At 37.3% G+C, this 21,308-nt stretch overlaps 1 protein-coding gene across 1 annotated transcript in view; it reads right to left on the bottom strand.

Moving 5' to 3' along the window:
* Window positions 1-18,593, bottom strand: part of Znf804a (zinc finger protein 804A) — a 197,287-nt gene extending 178,694 nt beyond the window's left edge. The window contains exon 1 of the mRNA XM_059259201.1: window positions 18,483-18,593. Coding sequence (XP_059115184.1) covers window positions 18,483-18,593 — 111 coding nt within the window. The remainder of the gene's footprint in view (window positions 1-18,482) is intronic.
* Between the last annotated feature and the right edge of the window lie 2,715 nt (window positions 18,594-21,308).

Genomic DNA, 21,308 nt, shown 5'->3' with positions numbered 1-21,308 from the left:
ATTTAGCTTCTGTGCAATTAATTGTACTAAGAAGTAAAAGAAACATGAAAATGTGTTTGAGGAACACTTTTTGATGAGCTAACAAATGTGTAAGACTTCCAATTTTAATTAAGTCTGTAGACTGGAATACTCAAAACAAAAGAAAATTGGAAAGATGATTCACTTTATAAAGCATTTATCCTTTAACCATGGGGACCTAAGTTCAGATACCCCACATTGCTGTATGCCAGGCACAGAGATGTTCTCTGTGATCTGAGGGAGGCAGAGGCAAGGAAATCCCTGGGGTTCTGGCCAGCAAATCCTTTAAATCTGTAAGCTCCAGGTTTAGCAAGAAATTTTGTCTCAAAATTAAGAAGAAGGTGTTGGAGAGGTAGGTGGCTCAATGGTTAAGAACACTGGCTGCTCTTCCAGAAGACAGGTTCAATTTTTAGTACCCACACAGTAGGTCTCACCTGTCTGTCACTCCATGTACAGGGAGGGGTTGTAACAGTCTGCTCTGGCCTTTGCAGGCAGCAGGCATGTAGGTGGTGCACAGACATGCATGCAGGCAAACACCTATAAACATTGTATAATAAAAATATAAGTTTGAGAGCACTAAACATCATGATGGCAACTTCCCAGATCCATATGCATGTGCTCACATGTGCATTTTTGTGCAAAATAAACACATAAAAACATATACACAGAGACATAAAAGTTAATCAAATTTAAATTCAAAATAAAAAAAATGAAAGAATCATTTGGAAACAAAAATCACATTTCATAATGATACTTGATGTATGTATAAGTTCCCTGATTCTACAGCTCTGTGGTTCTAGATAACCATGAGTCATAAGATGTGAGAATATATTTTATATATTTCTTCTGCGCTAAAAGGTAAAAGATATGATGGTGCTGGGATGTAGTTCAGGGGTAGAATGCTTGCTGAGTAACCTCAAAGCCCTGAGTTTAGATCTCAGCTTCAAACAAACAGACAAACAAAACAGACACACTTGTAACAGGTAGGATGAACATGGCAATACAGTTGTCATCGCTAAAGAATTCTAAAGTATTGTTATGCACTTGCTGTGGTATACATAGGATAACTGTAATTAAAGAGAGTGAAAGTGACATAATCCAGAGTATCTAAGTTTTTGTCCTTATATAACAATTTTTATAACGACATTTTAAATAGGTCTATGACATTATACGTTGGTTGTTAGCATGTGATCTGGCACAAGGTAAGTGTACAACATACAAAGAAAATAATGGGATTGTTCCTGGGACTTGAAAATAAGTTATAAAAGTTTTTTTTTTTTAGGGAAGAGTAAGCCAAAAGGTTCAAAATTTATAAAATTGCGTCAAGTAGTGGAACTCGTCACAGGACTTTTAAGGTAGAATTGATCCCAGTGGAACTGCAACTGCAATATAAGCAAAATCCATAACAGTGAACAAAGATGGCTCCGTTTTTGCAAACAATGTGAGTACCAATGGGAAATTTCGAATCTTAAAGGATAACAGGAATATGAAAGTGTTCTAGTTACAAGAATATAATTGCTATATATTTGCTTTGCTTAATTTTGTTTATAAATTCATGTTTTCTGTGACTAACCTTTTGGTATGATTTTCATAAAAAATACCTAGAATTATAATTTATAAATCTCTTTACTTCCATATAATTGTATCTTTTAATGGCACGCACCACCACCGCCAGGCATATTTGTTTCTTTTAAATGACATGGTGATTTTTCTGTTTTTTTTTTTTTCTCTGAATATTTCTGTGGATATTAAACTCAATTACTACACATTGAAATGTATGAAATGTTATCTAATATGTAATATCTAATTTCTATACAAACTATAATACTCAAAAGTGTTTGAAAGGAAATTGACAAAGTTAATTGAATTTTCCAGGAGAGGCTGTACTTACAACTATTTCTTTTTTCTTCTTTGAAGGTGAAGTCTTGCATTTCTGTCCTGTCTGTGAACATTAGACGATCACATTTAAAATTGTGTCCTTTATTCTAACTAAACATTTTTCTGGTTTTCTTCTTTTTGAAGTAACAAAAAAACCTTCTTTCTGCTGCCTCCGTCCAGCATGCATTGTGATGCTGTCAAGTGAAATGATGGGCAGAGCAGGACTTCATTTCTCATGCTAAATAAGAATGCCTGACTTCCAAACTACTTCTGTAAAGAGTCCATTGAAACCAAGCCAGATGAATATTATCCCAAGAAAGCAGAAGTCACCTGGTGGCTCTTAGAAAATTAGAATCCTATACTATACCCCCAAGTATGAAAACTCATTCAGTTGTGAGGTACAGCACACATTTTTTAAATACCCAGGTGATAATGATGACCATCTAGGTTTGATCAGGGCATAAGAAATGCATAGAACAAACTACGTGTCTACTTCCAGGCTATCTATGCCTCTCTTCTTTCTGGTCAAGATTCTGTATAATTTTCTTGGGCTTTCTTAACCCTATACTACTCTAAATGATTTGGTTTCTCACGTTTTATGTGAAAGATGCATATCCATGTGTTTTGGGAAGTCAGAAGAACAAGTACTTCTTCAGATAACATTTTTATTTTTTGTAAACCTGTCAACTGCCAGCATAATCCCAAACTACATTCTTATTTTCTAATACACAGAGTATATAAGTATAGTACTCACCCCTTATCAAGAAAACTTCTCTTTGCAACAGACAGAGACCACTACAAAAAAAACCAACTAATCAAAAGGCAAAGTCCTGGAGCATAGTTTCAAAGGGTACATATATTTTCAACACAATTCCTGAACCTAGACCTCAGTGATCTTTGTGGAAGAGGGAGCAGCAATGTTTTAAGAGCCAGAAATACGGGGAGTTTGTCTTCTAGTAATGTTGGAAGCTATACTCATAAACATGACTGCCTAACCATGAGCTGAATAAGGACAATAGACATGCTAACATGAGTAAGGGAAAGTCCCAAAGTCCTCAAATCTACCCCAAAACCTACAGGTAACCAACACATGTAGAGAACCTTAGAAAGTCTTCCCCAGGGAAGAGCACACCAATTGGTTATCCAATATCAAATGGTCAGTCATGAAAACATGAAAACATACACACAAATAGCATTATACAGACTGAGCAGGTTGTATTTATATATTTAGGGACATATATGTACACATACACATGCATATATATATATATATATATATATATATATATATATATATATATAATGAAGAAAAGGTCATGAATTTGAAAGAGTGTGTGGAGCATGGAGGGGTATATGGGTTTGAATGGAGGAAAGAGGAGTAAATTATGTAATTACATCATAATCTCAAAAACAAAAGAAATATTTAAAACTAATAGTCATGGTCTACTGATTATTAAAGTAGATACTTGTCTTTTTTTCTTTTAAAACAATCCTATTACTCAACTTTCCCGTTCATCAAAGGACATTTAAGTAGTGATTACATACAATTTATTAAATATGCCTAAAAACACTATTCTACTGAAGAGCATAAACCATTTGCATTTATTGTTTGTTCTAGAGAAGGAATCAGAAACCATAACAAAAAATGGATTTAGAGTTAGATCACACAGATAAAATTCATACCAGAATCTCCATGTTTCTAGAGCCTTACTCACTTTACTATAGAAAAACAGCGAGAGATAGGAATCAAACAAATATATGAAACACTGTGAAAATTCTACATAAAACCCAGAAAGTGTTGGGAAGTGTTAATTTGAGTGTTTATTCTAACTTCAGCTAGATTTTTTTCAGTTAAAAAGACAAAAGTTCATCAGATAAAACATAAAACAAATATATTGAAAATTATTAGAAAACTGGCAGATTCAAGCATCACCTTATTGAATCAGGCTTATTAAGAAACCAAAATATATTTTGCTTGGCCAAAATTATACCACTGGTTAGTTCAAATCAGCACAGCTTTTGTTGGTGAGAAGACACTTTTTGTGGCCTCCTTTTCTTCTCTGCCTTTCTGAGATTTCCTCAGAGTATCTTTAAGTGATTGCACCATCTTGTTCTGTCTTTGAATATACTGTCTATGTCATTTGGCTTAATTCTATTTGCCAGAAAGAGGGGGCTGGCGTAATATATTCAATAATGTATTATCTACTGCAGATCTTGAGGTTGCCAACAAAGTAACCAAACATGTTCAAGACATGTTTTTATGTGGCATCTTTGCTGAAACCCAAAAGAATGCAGAATTCTGACCAGTGTAGAGAATGGGTTCCTGTCAGTGCAGATGTTTCTGTAACTAGCAGGTAACTGTGTAAGTTATCATTCAAATGACAATAATTGTGAGGCTTAAGAACAGCATCATTAACAAACATGTGGGACCACAGCAAAAACTAGGGTACCCTAGGGGAGTAGCGGCAGTGCTGGGTAATCCTGACATTCCATCATTCTGTTATTTAAGCTGATACAGGTCTCATAGTACATCCTATTCCTCTTAAATATGTTTTTCTTTTCTCCTCTCTCAATCCCTCTGACCATCTGTTTATCTCTTCCTTATTCACTCAACACCCATCCTTCTAATTTCTAGGACCATGACTACTCAGCAGCTTTGCCTTCTGGAAGTATATTGTGACTTGATGGAAAGTAAGTTCTTCCTTTTTTTTTTTTTTTCTTTTTAGAGATGAACAGTGGCTTGGCCAAGGTTTCTAGAATTCTATGGATTTCTTGAGGAAAAGTTATTAATTTAAAAATTGATAAAGAAATAGTACCTTCCACCATAATGAGGTAGATGTAATTGGAAAGCAAGAATGGGAAGAAGGAGTTGGCATCTAGAAGGGAGGAGGGGAATAAAAGAAGAGGATGAAAATGACTTTTCTCAGAGTGTACATGTCTCTGTTTGTCTTTCCTGGAGCCTGTGAATACACACTGTACATATACTATTTAGGACATTGAGACAAAAGAAGATGATCTCTAAAATTATCAGTAGTTTCTAAAGCATATGTGAATTATTGATATAGTATTTTAATTAGAGTGATTATATATCACAAGTAAACAACACTTTCATATTTTCTTATGTCATTAAATTATGGTAGGCATTGTAGCAAAGATGATCAGTTTGCTTTGATGTGTCATTATTATTTACTTCACTTTTTTTTTTTTTTTGTTTTTGTTTTTCGAGACAGGGTTTCTCTGTGTAGCTTTGCGCCTTTCCTGGAACTCACTTGGTAGCCCAGGCTGGCCTCAAACTCACAGAGATCCGCCTGCCTCTGCCTCCTGAGTGCTGGGATTAAAGGCGTGCGCCACCACCGCCAGGCTTACTTCACTTTCATACAAGGTAATATGAAAATGAATTGTCTTCAGCACTGCTTACCGGTTCAGTGCAGTGTGCATTTCTGAGATGCCATTACTATCAGCCTACCTGCTAACTAGTCTCCTGAGTGTTTTAATGACAATGGGCATAGTATCTATTTCTCTAAGTGATGATCTATAAAATGTGACTTTTATATTGAATCAATAATTGCACAGTGATTAGCAGTAGATATATACCAATGTGATTGCACATAAGCATCCCCTTTCTTCCAAGAAAGGTTAACTCCTCCTGTTATGGGGATACTTGATAAATGCTAACCAAACCTGATCATTCGCTCACAAATGTTTTCCTATTTTTCCTTTACTACTTTTGATGAACAAAGAATAAATATGTAAAACATGTATAGTAATTAATGGAACTGATCATGATCTATAGACAATACACAGTAATAAAAATGGAAAAGACATCTTCTGACTCTGTAGGTTGTCATAAAAATATAGGGAGAGTGTAGGACAAAAGAAAGGAGTTTCATAATTTCACATATTTTTTCATATTTTAGCTGCTTTTCTTTCAACAAATGACATTTATCATAATACTCTTTAATCTTGACTAGTTGTGCAGTCCATGCAAGTATCAATAGAATTTAATTATAATAATAAAGAAATTGAAATAAAATTGCAATTTAATAACATAAAGCTACTACATTGAAAATAATGAGAAGTACCTACAAACATCAGTTCAAAGGGCAAACTGATATTTTTCAAAGCCAAGAATGATAGGCTGTTGAGGGATTTTTGACACACACTCCATGTCATCATAATTTTATTACACGTAATACATGTGACTAAGAATCATCACAAATTAATATGGAGTGAAGCACCAGAATAAAATATGAAATAAACACATTGCACCTTTATCACCTTTTTAGAATGAAATTTTAGGATGATTTTTAAATAATAAAACTGTGATAATTGTATTTGACAAATTTATTAATTTGGGAATATTTACTGAGTTTATAATATGAAGAGGAAATGTTATGTCGCCCCCTAGTGTAAATATTAATTTTGCAGCATCAGGAACACAGTGACAGAAGACATTGAAGACTTTCCACCACGAATATAGAAACCACTGTAGACAGCAAAAGAAATCCCAAACTTTCCTACAAACTAGCTTCCTGTGATTCCATGAACTTTATAAGTTAAAAAAAATCACTAGTATCTGAAGGCTTTCTTGCAGTTTTTAATCTCCAAAATGATTAGGCAAAAATCTATGTTAAAGGAGATGTTATGTGCATTTTTGGCATACACAGATGTAAGGAGTGCCATGAATAACAGAGTGCAACTTAGAATGTGTATGCCAACCAGAAATGTGTATATTGATATCCTAACACCCATTTGATGGTGTGGGGAAGTGGTGCTATGGGAAATGATTAGGTAATGAAAGCCCCAGCTTTGAGATATAATGAGTACAAGGATAATCCATATAAAGGATACCTGAGAAATTCTTGTTGCAATGGAAAAGTCCTCAATAGATAACATACCAGTTTGCAACTTGACTGCCACATGGTTGTCCTAGTCATTAGAATTATGAAAAATATTTTTTCTTTTATATTAGTGCCACTCAATAAATGGCATCTTCAGCTAGCAAAATATCACACTAACTGGAAAAAATGAAATCTTGATATAGTTAAATGCAAAATGTCCAAATTGTTGAATACAATGAATGAGATTCTAATGAAGAAAGTGGGTACAATAGCATAATATGCCATCTATCGCTAGTACCATTTATGAAGAGCTTATTTGTCAACCTAGTGCAAAATTTTAAATGTCCTTTAAATAATTTTATACAAAAACTAATTATCTGGATAGATATTACTATGTTTTGGAAAGGACAATGCAGGACTGGTGATATGGCCCAGCAGGCAAAAGTGCATGCCATCAGGTCTGATGACCTGAGTTCGAGACTCAGGACTCAAATTGTAGAAGGTAAGAACTGACTCAAAATTTGTCTTCTAACATCTATAAATACTTCATCTCTCTCTCTCTTTTTCTTTCTCTCTCTCTCTCTCTCTCTCTCTCACACACACACACACACACACACACGCACATGCACACACACACACACACACACATAAAGCATTAAAAAACAGTATCATTGGTGGTGAGGCAGTAAACAAAATAAACTTGACAACCTAGAGGCTCAAATGGTCATGATAGACTTTAATTCTGGAGTGAAATTCACTGTCTTCTCTACTATTGACACACCTTAGCCAAACAATAACTGCCTTTAACAACAAGATGATTTGCTAAACATGAAGGTGACTCATAGACCGGCTAGTAGCACTTCCTGAATTATGTCAGCTGAGACATTTCATTAAACAATGGGAAGCTTCATGCCTAATCCCCCACCCCACCCCGCCTTGGATTGATAAGAGAAAACCCCCACACAAAAATTGCTCAAGGCAGACTTATCATCTTTAGAACACTTTCTAAAATTTTATTGTTCAAAACTTCCCAATTTTCGTAAACCATGTAAATTACATGGTCAAACACAAAATACCAAAATATTTTCTAAAGGTTCTCAATTGTGGAATGTCATGTTTTTAGATTTCTTCACTGAGAATCACAAATACCACAATATGGATGGATTTTATTAACTGAATGTTGTCTCCCAAATGCATTTGCTAAAGTCCTATTAATGTGATGGCATTAGAAGTTTTGTCTTTTTAGAGGTAATGGTTACAAGCCCGAATGACTAGGGTGCGTGGTTAGGTAACCTTGTATTCCTCTCTAATTTCTACTATTTGTGAGCCTACAAATAAAGAAGGAAGAATCCCTTGCCACACATGATGACACTCAGCACTTTTGTCTGAAAATTCTCCTCAGCCTCCAGACCTGCAGATAACAAATACTTGATATTTAGGTTACTCAACCTATAATCAATCACAAATGCAGCTTAAATTGACATGGATAATGAGTGAATGTGTCATGGGTAATAATTTGGTTCCCAAGCAGCTGAGTTTGGGAGGGCAATCTTTGTAGTAGCAATAGAGCTGATTTGTTTTTAGAATATTCCAGCAGGGTCCAGAAGAGTTCTGAGGCTCCATGACGTTATTCAAGAGTGCGTTTCACAAGAAGAGGTGGGCACCAAGACTCTGGTGGCTTTGGACAGGACCCCTATTTGTCACTGTCCACCATCCCACCACCTCTGTTGTGTACTGTGGAATTATCAAAACAAAGCTTGGCCCAACCTAGATGTTCAATGATAATCATCACTACATGAAATTACAGGATACAAAGCAGGGAAAGGGAAAATGGGGAGGGGGACCCTCATAGGCAAGGGGGTTGGAGGTCAATGCTGAAGCAGAAAAATAAAAAGATGGACAAATAAAACCAAAGCTATTTAATAGTGCCTCAAGGAATTATGTTATTTTACATTATTTAAGTTATCTACAATAAATATAAGTATATACACATACATATGTATAGCTTAGAGGAAGCCATGCCACGTGGGCTGACAACGCTCCACAATGGACATCTAGAAAAAACTACAGTAGCAGGCATGAGAAACCTCTGATCAAGTTGTTGGTTAGGTTAGACCCACTGACTTTAAAACAATATAGGCTATTGTTGTGTGCTTTGGTTGCCTCTCTGAGACTGAAAGTAAGCCCCTCTTGCTAAAGACTCCTCACACTTAAAACACAGAACTAAAACAATTAGAACTAGATATAACATAAAAGCTTCCTTCCTGTGGTCTAGCTTCCATAGTACTTGAAAGGACTATGTTAACTGCCAAGGTAGAGAAGAAGTCATTTTACCTATCCAACTGTGATGCCTATGAACCACGACAATGACTTCTATGGCAGAGTATACATAAAGGTAAAATAGTGGCACTCATATCCTGGTGGCAATCAATAGCTGTTTAATTAGATGTAAGAACCCTTAGCAGAAGTAAAGTCATGGTCATGCCTGGTATTGAAAACATAAACAACTAACTGGGTCTAGTGAAATTGTAGATCTTAGAAGAAAACCTAGTACAGTATTGCCACTTTACTAGACCAACATAATTGCTAACTACATTCTGAAACTTATTCTATACTCACAGTAAGTGGAGTTCTCATTCCCTATGGAAGAAACCTCTCTCTCTCTCTTTTGCAAAAGGAGACCATTACAGAAAACTACAACTGGACAAAATACATCACTACATTAGATCATGGGGACCCACCTCCAGGGGATACATCTAAAACACAACTCCTGCACCCAAGGGGTTCCTCAGATAACACTGAAGAAAAGGGGAAGAAAGATTATTAAGAGCCAAAGGAACAGGAAGTCTACTGTAAGACTATGTCCCCTAGAAATGACTGCCATAAGCAAGACCCGAACAAGGACAACATCATCAGAAAAGCAAATGCAAGAGTAAATTTGAGGGTTACCACCTCTAGATAGGCTCCCTGATTGGTTATCCAATACTGAATTATCAGACTTTATATCATATGTACACAAACAACAATGACAGACTCAACAGGTTGTATTTATATATTTGTGTGTGTATGAATACATACATAACAATAATAATTAAGAAAAGAGGCTATCAATTTAAGGGGGAATTGGGAGGCATGGGAATATTTGGAGAGAAGAAATGAATGGAGAAAGTGATATAATTATATTGTAATTAAAAATTTATTTTCAAAAGATGAAAGAAAGAAACACAGGAAAAAAATCAGAATTCCCCAATTCTCTCTCATTTTCTAGTCTTCATCCTGTATCTAGGCCATGGTTTTGAGTATAATCTCCTACGTTTTCACAGGACTTAAAACTGTTGGCCTGTATTCTTTTAAAGTCATATATGTCTATCATCAATAAGTCTCAAAAGTTTCACATTTCCCACTCAACTGGCACTTTGATTTTTATTTCAACCAATGTCTGTATGGAAAACATCAGTGTCCTGGCTCTGTCCTGAACGTTTCACCTCCTAAAGTCATCTACAAATGCAACAGTGTGGGGCACATATTTTCACCACCCCACCATGGTACTTTCCACGTATCACTAGTGTAGGAGCCCATTTTCAGGTTCCTATTGGCTTTACCCAGCAGGTCTGCATAAAGAGGATGATTGGACCACGGGCCTGAGTGCAGGTGTCTGAGATGGTCTGCACTGGCTGTACTGGGAGGAGGTCTTTTGCTCTACCCCTTGACATTTCTATAAATACCCTAGGACAGAGACTGTCAGGGTCCATTAGAATAGGTTGCAGGGCTTCTCGAGTCTATCCTGTATTTTCTGTTTATCTCCACACTCTAAATCCTTCTATCTAATGTTTCCTGCTATTCTCACTCAAGAAAACTCTGGGGAACTGTGGGGTTGGTGGGTAGCCTCCTCACACCCTAGCATCTCTCATTCCTAAAAGAGCTTACCTTGAAATCACATTTCTCTAATGTCCCCTGATCCTTTTCTGCATGCCTGGACCCTGATCACCTTGTCTACTGTCTCTTCTCTCTGTGATCATCCATTCTTTGTCTTATCAGAAACTCAAAACTGACATTCCTAAAATTGCTACCTAGAAGCTGGTCTGGGTCTAGAAGTCAGGCTAACATCACAGGATTCATTCTATGAACATATTATATTTTAAGATGATCAGGACCACTTCTCATATCTCATCACAGATAAAAACAAAAATCACTCTTTTTATTACCCAGTAACCCCATCCACAAGCCATCATCAACTTCAGCTTCCTCATAATCGGTTTTATTTGCCTTCTACATAAAAAAAATACTGAGATAACCATAAATGGCCTTTAATCACAGGAAAAATCTAGGGACTTCTTCATGAGCATTCTCAGGTCTCCCAGTGCATAACAACTTGTTAAAAAAAATATGACCCACCAACATGCTTGCACTAGAGTTGTGCTCCTGGAAACATTTGGCTGCTAAGTATGACCATGAGTCTGTATGTTTTTGTGAAGAATTTTTTAGAAAATGGAAATCCTTTATTTTAAACAATTCTATTTGAAACATGTTAAAAAAGACTTATGCTACCAAAATGTTGTACACTTTTAAAACTAATTATATATTTTTTTCTTTCATTTAGAGTTAGCCTTAATATTTTACTACAAGAAGTATCTGTGTCATTACTGGTTTGGGATTACAACAGAGAACAAGGATTATATTTTACATTATTATTACAGGGTATGTTATAGTATTAAGAAATGAGGTGAGCGTATGCATATATATCACTATTTAAAGTAATTACCATAAACAGGAAGAGTAACAATAAGCTCTATATTAAACATCTATAGTTAACACCCACTCACTTATTTTCTCTTGTATCCACCTAGCATCTTTGTTTTCACCATTTAGTTGCCTCATTGGAAAAAAAAGATGTTATGAGCTGCAGTTTTGTGTATCATAATGGTTCAGATAATTTAATTAACAGAAATGGTATATTGCTTTGAGTATGGGAAAGTTCCTATGTTAATATACACACAAGATTTATAAGGTTCTGTAGTTGCAGTGAGTGATGAGTTGAAAATGTGGAAGTAATTGGTGGACTGGGCATAGGCAGGAACTAATGCAGCAATCATTACGTAGAATTTCTTCTTTTATAAGAAACCTTGGTGTTTGGTCTGAAAGACCATCAACAAACTGTGTGAGGCCAGCTCTATAGGGTAAATCAATATCTTTTAAACTGTGAGTTAATAGATTAGACGTTAACTACATTTACAAAATTCATTACTGTAATATAATTAGCATTTGGTTGATAAGTGGCTACTGTACATTGAATTCCACATAGCTCATTTTCTAAGACTGCTAGTAATTGAAGCTCAGCTCTACTACCATCAACATTTGCTTTGTGAAGGGTACTTACATTGAGGGAAGTATGTAGCTTTCTTCCAATGATGCCAAGCCATTGTTAAAGAGTTCAGAACAGTATATCCAATAATGGACAACATTTACTTTAATAACTAAGATTGAGTTTAAATTATTTATTACTCCCACTTTATCTTACATTGTGCTAGAAAGTATAAAACAATACATTTATAAAAATTAATGAAACCTTGCCAGTTACAAACACCACAAGAAATGCATTATACAGTGTAATCTTTTCTTGGATGCAAGGCTCCCTTAGAACGGAAAGAAATAGATCAAATGATTTCAAGATAGGATTTTCAGAAAGAAAACCTAGCAAAATTATACTTTAATTATATTCCTTGAGGTTGGCAACATAAAATGTGATAGACAGAAACATATAATCCCTTCCTAAATTTAAGTTACAGTATACTACAGATTATAATTGTTATATTCTCTGAAGTGATTTATCAAACTCCAAGAGCACAGCATTCCACTTCAATAACACCAGCTTTCTTCCAAAGGTCATTAAAATAAACTACCACAATGTTGTAACACAATTGGGATTAATTTAAAATGCATTTTCTACTATCCATAAAACTATTAATAAATAGGCTTCAACCTATATAAACCAAGTATGTCAGGTATATAATTATGTTTAAGAATAACTTACAGACTAAAATTTCATCAGAAATTTCAACTTTTTGAAGACTAGAAACAGTATGAAAATATCCCAAGTACTATGAGTCTAGATGAAAATATTCTATTTTTATTTTATTTTACTTTATTTTTGAAGTTGAAATTAAGTCCAAGTTTTCATGAATGGTAAATGTGTTGTGTACCACTAAGCTACATTCTCAAATAAAATTTGTGGTTTTAAATACAGAATGTATCTACCTCTATTTCTCACATGCTTCTTATTATGACAGAGTTTCAACATATTTGATATAGATAGCACTGTCAACTAATTCAAAAAATATATAACAAATTAATTCAGGAGACATTATGAATGTTCTACAAGTGATATTAAGACCATTAGCTTCCTAAGAATTGGTCCAATGAAGGATGCACACAGAAAAGTTAATTTTTTTTATCTCCATGGGAAATTTTGATTTTTGGAGTAAGTATGGTCATAGTTACATGTTGTCATTATTTGAGAAGGTAATATTAAAAAGTAGAAGCTCTACCCAGCAACAAAAGCAGTGTAATAGGCCTGGTATGGTGGTGTATGACTTTAATCCCAGCAGCTGAGAGGAAAGAGCAGGCAGATTACTAAGGTCGAGGCCAGACTGCTCTACAGAGCAAGTTACTGGACAATGAAGACTACACAAAGAAATTCTGTCTCAGAAGAAAGAAACAAACAAAAAGCAATGTAGAAGTGTTAAACTGGAAAACATGATATTTTCAATCAATACTGAAACCCAAATATTTTAAAATACTGCACACTAAGAAAAATAATCTACAATTTGAAAATGTCCCCAAATAAAACCCAATAAAATTTCGGGACTAGGTCCTCCTGTATTTTTTAATAAAAAACGCCATTACCACAGTAACACAGAAAACATTGGCTTACATCTGAGGTTCTAAGTAATTAATGATCAAAAGTATGGCAACATTTTTTTTTACAATGATGTATGCATTTTTAAGTCATAATAATAAACTTTCAATTATTAGTGATTTTTCTCATTTGAAAAATAATTTTAAAGATGTTCATGCTATAAAGTTTTATTAAAATAACACCAAGGAGTAAATGACACATTTAGTTCAGAAAAGTAAGACCCAACATAATCATTAATATTGAATGCATGAATTGAAAAGATGATTGGAAGAAAATATAATCACTGAATATAGGAGCATGTTCATAAGTGTGATAAGTCTGGACATATTACTCTATCACCTGATTCTAACCTCATTCTAGGTCTCCTGGGGATAGATATCTACCACTGCTATTTGTTCAAAGTCACCAACTCATAAATCAGTCTCTTTAGGCTTATAGCTTTAGAGTGTACCCAAAACTAGTTTCAGTGAGTCAAAGAAACTTCTAAATCGTATTTTCTAGGGGACACGGGAAGGTAAGGGAATTGCATGAAAAATAAATTATATTTAAATGACAAGACAAAAGACCAGATGGCATAGCTCAAGGTCAATCTAAATTTTGTCACTTCTACTATACACACAAAACACCCCAAAATGATTTTTTTGTGTTTTGAAACTAATACATGGGAAAATACTCTGAGTGACAAGAAACTTGCAAACATGTCAAACTATTGGAAGACATTTTAAAGCAGAAGCAAAAGGAGCAGGAGTGTGGAACGGAGACCACATTTGCCACATGACCCACAGCGCTATTGATACTTCTAGAAGTGCAGTGCAGCTGAAGCTTCTCAATGAAGCTGAATAAATTCAATAGCAACTGAGGACCCATCAATAAGTTAAGTTCTTATTGAATCTGGGACTTCTTATATTGAAAACGTTGATCGTCCTACAGAACTAAGACCTTGATGGAAAGTTAGGGATGTTTGCCCACTTGAGGATAAGAAGTAAAATACACCTAAATTCATTTTTTTTAAAAGAATATAGCACTATTTATCTGTAATTGGAGACAAGAAGAAAAGTAAAAAGATTTCAACTAAACATGACACAATACTATCTCTTACTCATATTATCACACCAGTTCTTATAAGTTTCATGATTTATAATATGCCATAAAATATCCACTGTAACAATGACTTAATGTGTGATCTCCCACCATCACTGGTTTATTTTTGGTTCTTTAATTCAATGATAATAAAACATTAAGTGAGACATAAAAATCCTAAGCAACTAACAGACAGACTGTAACAGCAAACTAACACTGGCACCTAAGATTACTAAGTCAAAACCCATACCTTGCAATGAAATTCCACATAAATAGATATTACATATTTAGTTATACATTAAAGCATTTAAAATGTAATAGTAGGTGAAATAATTTCTGTGGATTAATCACAAAAATTCTATTAACAAAGGATTTTTGTTCAAAAAGTAGCTGCTCATGTAAACTAAAGTTTAAAATTGACTACACAGATTATAAAGTTTGTTCAAGAACATTAAGTTCTCTGCCTTATCCACAGTAATCTGTGTTCCTAATAAAAGATTATTTTCTTGTTCCATGAAATTAGGATATGTCAAGATATGATGATGCAATTTATAACAGATACAATAACAAGTAAATCATTTTACTACTCTTTGTTTTTAAGACAAGATAAAAATGGAGGGGTTTTATGTTTATTAAAATTGCTAAGTTGGAAAAGTTCATGAATAAGTTCAAGACTGCCAAATGATGGAATTACAGTGGGTTACAAATATATATGTATGTAAATACATGGACAACCACAACATCTCACTAAGGTCTTAGTTCTACAGGACAGCTGTCATTTTCCATAGAGGAAGCCCCAGATTTAGTAAGAAAATAAGCTAATTTATTGATTGGTCTTCTCTCCATGCTTGTTATTTAATTCATTCATATAAATGTGTTCTTGCATTTAGGACAGAAGCAATTTACCAATGACATTGAAATCTGAATAAACTGGACATGCTGCAAGTAACTCTCATTTGTGATAGTATTCTATATTAAAAGTTCCACAGATTATTAGTCTTTAGAATTATTGTAAGATTATGCAATTGCTTTCATTTAATCTGAAATTTGAAGAAATTGAAAAAAAAAACACTCATTATCCAGCTAGTAATTGAAAATAACTCAGTTTCTTGGGGAAAATCAAAATTGTTTTTCTCTGAATGACTTTAAGTTTTATCTCATTGGGAAAAAAATATAAGCAGACACTTACATGGACATCATTCAAATTAATTTATCTTAGAGGCAAAATGCAATACAAGGAATTCAAATATAAAAGACTTTAAAATATTTTTGATTATTATCATATGAATGTAGGTTTTAAAATATTGTATATATTTAACACATACAACTTATCAACTTAAAAACTGAAAAATTAAAACAACCTGATATGCATAAAATTTAACTTCAAATTTTTCATCACATGGTATATATCCATTTTAAGTTAATATTTATGCCTTGTATTAAAGTTGGTTCTCTTTATACTTCAGGTCAAATTATCTATTTTTATCTGACAAGTATAGCATATAGTATGGTTCAAAGAATTCTTGGTGCTTTCAAGAATGTATCATTATATAAGTTTTAACTAGTCTATTAATTAACATAATTCCATCATTGATTTATCTAGACTCTCCTATTATACTTAAGGACAAGCATATGTCTCATTTTCCCCCTGACAAAACTCTTCAAAAGCATTGAGAACACATATACAGAAATAAACACACATACAGCTATAAAGAAATAGCTTTAAATAGAGTTGAATACTAATGTGCACAAACACTGCATTTAAGCCAACATGAAGCTCACACACAACAAATACAGACAGGGAAGCTTATAAAAGTCTGGAGGGACTGTCATGATCACCCCTCCAAGGTTCACCCCTACATTACAGTTATGAGAAATGTTATGAACTTGATTTCAGAGTGCCTCTCCTTGTTTGTTGCTCTTGACACGTACATGTATTTTGATTTATTCATCTCATTTAGGTGGCTGCTTTTAATGTGCCCATCTTAATTATGAGGTTATAGAGACAAAACTCACACTTAACCTGCCCTTTGTCAACATGAGTGATGAAGAGCTCATTAACTTCAAATACACAGCAAACAAGTTATCACAAGCTAATCTTGTCTCTGGAAAGCCCAAGGAGGCTGAAGAGGCACGATGAACAGCATTGCAACAAGTTCAGGTTTGTCAATTGACTGACCATTTTTCTGTGAACTTTTGAGGGTTTTAGCATCTACAAGTTGGAAATACCCACCCCCTTTTTTTGGCTTGTCCTTAAATTTAACTTGGTTTAATGAATAAAGCCAAATGTGTTGAAGCAATGGGTTTTCTCTTTAAAATTTTAGCCAAACTATCTGAGTAGAGCGCAGACAATTTCAATAATTTTCCAGAGTTTGCCTACCCTACAAAACTCAACTAAAGAAGTCTGCAGCATATGCTCTGCTGTGCAACAAAACAGCAAATAAACACATCCCGAATGACAAAGATACAAAACTAAGCCTGGTTTTGTGTGTAAATCACCTAAAAGCTGGTAATCGATATATTTAAGGAAATCAAATGCATCCTGCGGTTGTCTGAATTCACTGAAAACTTCATTTGAGAACTTTTCATCCTTGAAAAGCACATCTTAGGTAATTTTTTAAAATGTGGACCCACTTTTAAACATGTAAAAAGAATGTTATTTAGAAAACCATATTTGCTTTGGAGCTAAGTGTGTCCTTGAACTACTCTATCTTTTCAGATAAATGAGCACTGGAGTAGAGTGAAGTCGGCCAGTGGGCACAGACTTCAGAAAGTCATTTGCTGTTACCATCTGACTGGCTGAACTCTGCAGTACACATACTAAAGGGACCCCACGCTACTGCTTTCATCCTTCGGAGAAGTGTAGACTTCTCAAGACTCGCTTTCTCATGAGAGTTGGTTCTGTAGGGAAGGAGGCTTTGTGGCTGACAGAATTTGTGTGGAATGTAGGAGCTATTCCCTGCACTGTCTCTTGCTCAGCACATCTTCCACCAATCAAGAGTGCTTTTCCTACTGGATGCTGAAGGACAAGCTGTGCTATCCAGTGAGAATAGCTGTGTGGGTTTTGTTTTCTAACATGCTTCCTACTGGCTGTAATTGTGACACAGTAATCACCTTCCAGCCTTATCCCTAAACTCTACAGTGACAAGTTGACAGCGTGAACTGATGGGATCATTCTGTTTAGCTTAGTACAGACAACTTCTCAGAAGAGAAGTTTTCTGTCTGTTAGTCCTTCAGTCAAGAGCCAAGAGTCAAGAGCCAAGAAAGGAACTCTTTCTGAGACCCTCACTCAATCCAGCCACTTGCCCTAAGCCACCAGCCACATGGTTCTCTGTTCCACCAGAAACACCCACACCATCGTTCACCTTCAGCTGCCTGAAATGAAAGGTGCCACGGGATCACTTGGGGTTAGAGTTCCTTTCTATTTTTAGGAGGTCCTATTGAAATAAAGAGAGACTGATAAATCTTCAGCACTGTGGAGTGTGGTGGATAGAAAGCTTCATGAAGTGTCGGGGAAAAACCTCAATCAGAGCTTTCCTAAGACTCCTTCCTTTTCCTACACCAGATTCTCATCCCACGCCCATCAGATAAATAAACGAAATAAAAGAATGCTTTGCAAATCAAACAAAATCGCGAAAGCTCTCAAACCCATCAGTCAACTCATTTCTCCCGATATTCCCCATTAGATGAAAGATAGCTAAGAGACAGAGACACAGAAAGAGAGACAGACACACACAGAGAGAGATTACCAGAGTTTTGTTCCCGTTCTTGCTGAGAGGGCCCCGGAAAACTCCCTTGATGTTGCGAAAGTGTCCGTTGCTGAGATGCGTGGAGCTGATGACAATGTAGTAACACTCCATGGGGCAGCCGCCGCCTCTCCTCCGCAGCCGCCGCTTCCACGCACCCGCTCCCGCTCCCGCAGCCGCAGCCCGGGCCGGGAGGGTGGGCTGGGGATCGCGGCAGGGCGAGCGGCGGGGAGTGCGCTGGCGGCGGGCACGCGGGTTCCCTATGCCCGGCTGCGGTGCGCGCCCCGCCGCCTCCGCATGCCGGCCAAGCTCGCCCAGGCTCCGGCGGCGCAGTGTTCGCCTGGAGATCGGAGCGGGGACGTAGAGCCCCGCGGGAGGATGCGGCCGAGAAGGGGGCCGGGCCGGGCCGGGCGGGACCGGGCGGGAGCGGTCAGAGCCCGCGCTGTAGGGCGCAGCCGGGCATCGGGAGCCGCCCGCGCGCCAGGAGCAGCGGCCACAGCATCCCCCGCGCCGGGCGCCCGCACTTGCAGTCGCTGCCGCTGGCAGGCATGAGTGTTATTATAGTGCGCGGCGTTGCCGGTCCATCGCACTGAGCCAATGGCAGGGAGCCACTGGGCTGATACTGAGAGCTGTCAGAGGAGTACATCTGTCACCCGCCGCCTCCCCCTCGCCTCCCCCGCCGCCGGGACCCACGGCCGCGCCAGCCTGGCCACGAGTGGGAGCGCGTCGCGACCGCCAGGGGCCGGGAGGCGACGGCCGGTTACAAGTGCGAGACTCCAGCGAGGTGCGGGCGGAGGTGGGGCGGGGGGGGGTGTGGGGGGGAAGCAACGCGACCGTGGCTTCTGCTCTGCGGGTTGGGATGCGGGCGGGGGCGCGGGGGAAATAAATAAATTAATAATTTAGTGCCCAAGCCGTCCGCTTCCAATTGCAGCGAATCGGGGCAGGTGCCAGGTGCCGCTGGGTTTGGCTTATGGGAGTCTGCGCTTTGATGCCTCTATGGTATGGAGGGTGAATGCCCCGCACCCCCACGCCCCCAGTTACACATATCACAAGTGCTATGTGCTTGGGGGAGGGGAGTTGAGGCGATGCGAGTGGAAGTGCAGAGAAGGGAGACGCAGGGACTCCTGATGGATGTGTTCCCGTTCCTGGCGCTCTCCCCTCATCCACCTCCCCTGGGAGCCTCAGTTCTTCCTAAATTGCCAAAGCTGAGAGAAAAAGGATGCTTTGCGGCAAGAGAAGCTGCTGCCAGGAGCTCCCAAGCAAGAGAGGTGCTGAACAAAAGCAGAAGCCTTCGCCCTAGAAGCGACCTAAAAGGCAAACCTCCTGCACACAAACTACTGCGCTTGTCACGGAAAGTAGGGAATGGGGTCTGCTGCCTTCACTGGAGACCGATTGGGGCTGGATTTTAAAGAGTCAAGGCAGCCATCAGCAAGGGCTGCTTCTCCCCCCAACCCCTCCTAGGTGATCCTCTCTCTGTGTAAGTTTAGCTCCTCTGAGGCGGTGGAGTGAGAGCACCACATCAGGTACACACACACCATAGATCTGCTACTACCGTAGGACTCATTAGTCGGCACTTAAAGAGATCGATACCAGGCATGGGAGGCTGGGAGATGGTGCCTTCAATGGATTTACTGAAGGCTTTATTTTCCTTTTGCCTTGAAAGGCTTAATTGGTTAAAGCAGATTCCAGACATTCTGATGCCCCTATGTCAGAGTAAACTGCAGTCTGATACAAGCTGTGTTTATCTTGTGTATCAGTGGGTCAACACTGCAATAAGGTCCGGTTTGTGTGTCCTATATGTAGAATTTTATGTAACAATGACCCCCGTAAGCCATAATATGGTACTTAAATGAATCTGACAGTTTGATTTCACTTTTTCAGAGAAGATAAAATGGGGGAGTCTTGGTAAGAGAGGTGGTAGTCATGTCAGTAAATTATAAATTATAGAGATAATGGGGGAGGGGTGGATTTATCTAAAAAGAAAATTTCCACGTATCATGCTTCAATTAGAAAATACTTGATTCGGATTGATTAAAGCTCATTATGAAGTGTCTGTTATTTAGAGACTAAATTTCTATGATATCCACTTGGGGGAGTCTGAAAATCTTGGAAGAAAGAGAAGTGGAAACTCAGAAAACTTCTGTGCTCTTTGGAGGAGGTCACCCAGAAATATACAGAATGCAGAATGAACACAATGGTATTAGAAAAAATATTCATTTTTTTAAAAAAAAATTAAACAAATCTCCTGCTTGTCTCACGATAGAATTGTTTTTATTCACCAATTGAGACTGTAGATATTGTATATGGACTTCGCTTAGGAAGGACTACAGAGTCATAATTATGCATTTGAAGTTTTAAAAAATGTTAATAGAGTAAATTATTCAGTTCCACAGGGCAGAGCAACGATGTTCCTAAGGAAAATGAAGACACAGCATGTAAGATTGGGTCATATGCATTTATGTTTTTGTGAGTGCATAACTCAAAAGAATGCAAGCTAGGTTCATATGCACATATTGTTACTGTCAGATATTTGTAACAGTCTAGTTTAGAAAATGAGAAATAGCCGGGCGGTGGTGGCGCACGCCTTTAGTCCCAGCACTTGGGAGGCAGAGGCAGGCGGATCTCTGTGAGTTCGAGGCCAGCCTGGTCTCCTAAGCGAGTTCCAGGAAAGGCGCAAAACTACACAGAGAAACCCTGTCTCGAAAAACAAACAAACAAACAAACAAACAAAAAAAGAAAATGAGAAATAGTTACCTGAGTTGTTCCATGAAACAGATCGCAGACAGCATCTGCATCAAATGCCATACTGTGCTTCTAGGAGACATATGT

This window comes from Peromyscus eremicus, chromosome 4 (genome assembly GCF_949786415.1).
Source record: "Peromyscus eremicus chromosome 4, PerEre_H2_v1, whole genome shotgun sequence".
Lineage (NCBI taxonomy): Eukaryota > Metazoa > Chordata > Mammalia > Rodentia > Cricetidae > Peromyscus > Peromyscus eremicus.
This window is presented reverse-complemented; position numbering and strand designations above follow the sequence as displayed.